This window comes from Otolemur garnettii, unplaced genomic scaffold, assembly GCF_000181295.1.
Source record: "Otolemur garnettii isolate 467f Iridium unplaced genomic scaffold, OtoGar3 scaffold00423, whole genome shotgun sequence".
In the NCBI taxonomy this organism is placed as follows: domain Eukaryota; kingdom Metazoa; phylum Chordata; class Mammalia; order Primates; family Galagidae; genus Otolemur; species Otolemur garnettii.
Genome location: NW_003852818.1, coordinates 34,346 through 36,366, shown reverse-complemented (window position 1 = coordinate 36,366; position 2,021 = coordinate 34,346). Strand labels below are relative to the sequence as shown.

The window sequence follows — 2,021 nt, the reverse complement described above, 5'->3', positions numbered from 1 at the left end:
AATTGGTCTGGATTTTGTGCATAGTGCAAATTCAGTAAGTTTCTTCCCACTAAGCTGCCATATACCCCCAGGATGTCCATAAAATACAATCATTACCTGTTCCAAATTCTGTAACAATTGCCGTAATGTAAAATGGTTTAAGCAATTCTGAATAATAGAGTTGGAAAACTTTTGCATTTACAATTCGAGAAACACAACCATGTTTCAACTGAAAAATAAAAAGAAGGCATAAAAAACGTTAGAAATCCAAGAGACTTTAAAAATATAGAGTTTTAACATGGATATGTGACACCCTGTCTTTACTGCCCATGGCGGTACCTCACAAAATTGTTGAAATAACTAAAGAATAAAAGGAGGAGGAGGAGGAATAGAATATTGACATCAGCATTTCAAACAAGCCAAAAAAGTAATCTATATTTTATACATTTTAAGAAATTCTCCTGGAAACATTGTAGATGGGAAGAGATTAAAGATTGGAAAGTAATGCAGAACAATGTTTTAAGAGTAAGAAATTAAATCATCTTGAGAGGCACTATACACAGGTGGAACAGAAGCAGTTATCAAATACATAACACCGAAACCAACACCACCTATTAAGGTAAATTGTTCACTTAAAATAAGGAAAAACCCATAGATAATCTTTCACCAGTAACATCAATAATCAGATTAATAGATTTAGTTGTATTTCAAAATAAAATGTTTATTAATTCCAAATTTAAAATGTTAAAGGGAATATATTAATTCATTTGATTCTCAAAATTATTGTATGATTTAGGTACTGTTACTATTCCTGTTATATGTGTGAATGATCAGAAACTCAGGTATGTTAAGTAAATTGTCACTGTTAAAAGATATTGGTGCTAACTATGTATTCTGAACCAGAGTATGTGCTCCTCTGGACTATCAGCTGTTATATCACCAACAAAACAAAATCCATTTCATTTTGCCTAATTATACTGTAGTCAAATTAAAACATCATAATAAAGAGTGGCCAGTTTGAGGGAAAAACTTTTTTCAGTAATGTTGACGTGAAAGAATACCACTTCAACTTTTTTAACCTTCATGTTTTATAAAGATAAGTTTCTGCCTGTCTTGGCCAATTATTACTATTTACTTAGAGGATGCTCACCAAATTTGGTGAGTAATGTTAGGACAACCAGACCTAAAATATAAACTATGAGGCATGTATAAATTACACTTTTGGAAGTCCAAGGCAATCTGAGAGATAGAGTTGTTTACCTAAGGTTAAGGAAGTAGATGGAGAAAGCAAACGGTGGCTTCAATTATACACTGCAAACCTGAAGTAATAAATACGGATGCCCTGTGTTGCAATAAGTTGTTTTCATAAGAGTGAATCTAGGATGCAAGGTGAGTAATATCACAGACTCACTTATTTAAAGGATGAATAATTTTCCAGAGAAAGATCAGGGAGGCTACTGAGACAGTATAGAAGACAATAAAGCCAATAAGATATTTAAAAATCTAAAATTCCTGTGAGTTCATAGGTGGATAACAATTGACATGGTCTGTAGAATAAGAGACTAGGGTTAAACATTATATTTTCCTCTCACTCTTTACCTTATTTAGTGGTAACTTCCATTATCAAGAAAATGAAAATAGTGGTAAGTCCCTTCTATAACTGGAACCAAAGAAAGAGATCTAATGAAAAATGAGCAAGAATCTTTTTTTTCTTTGGAATAAAGATCTTGGTCTGTACCTGTGCAATAAATTGCTCACATATGTCATTGTCATCTTTCTTGCAGTTGCTCGAAGGAATAGTTTCTTTGCACACCCGGATTTGGGCCTTCCCTTGCACAGGTTGACCATAGGTGTACCTAGTGGGAGAAGGTGTACTTATTATCATGGATAAACAATAGTACAGCAATATTTTATGGTCTTTTTCAGAAATTACATGTGAAATCTATACATCATGAGTACCCCAATCTAAAAAATTCAATTAGGAATCTTCACTGATTGGTGTGATTTTTATCCCCCTAAAGAATTTAGGTTAAAAAAAAAAA

The 2,021-nt window shown here is 32.7% G+C and overlaps 1 protein-coding gene across 1 annotated transcript in view; it reads right to left on the bottom strand.

Moving 5' to 3' along the window:
• LOC100945761 (ovostatin homolog 2-like) overlaps positions 1–2,021 on the bottom strand; it is a 55,343-nt gene that overhangs the window by 42,010 nt on the left and 11,312 nt on the right. Inside the window, 1 exon segment of the mRNA XM_023509145.1 lies at positions 97–208. Coding sequence (XP_023364913.1) covers positions 97–208 — 112 coding nt within the window.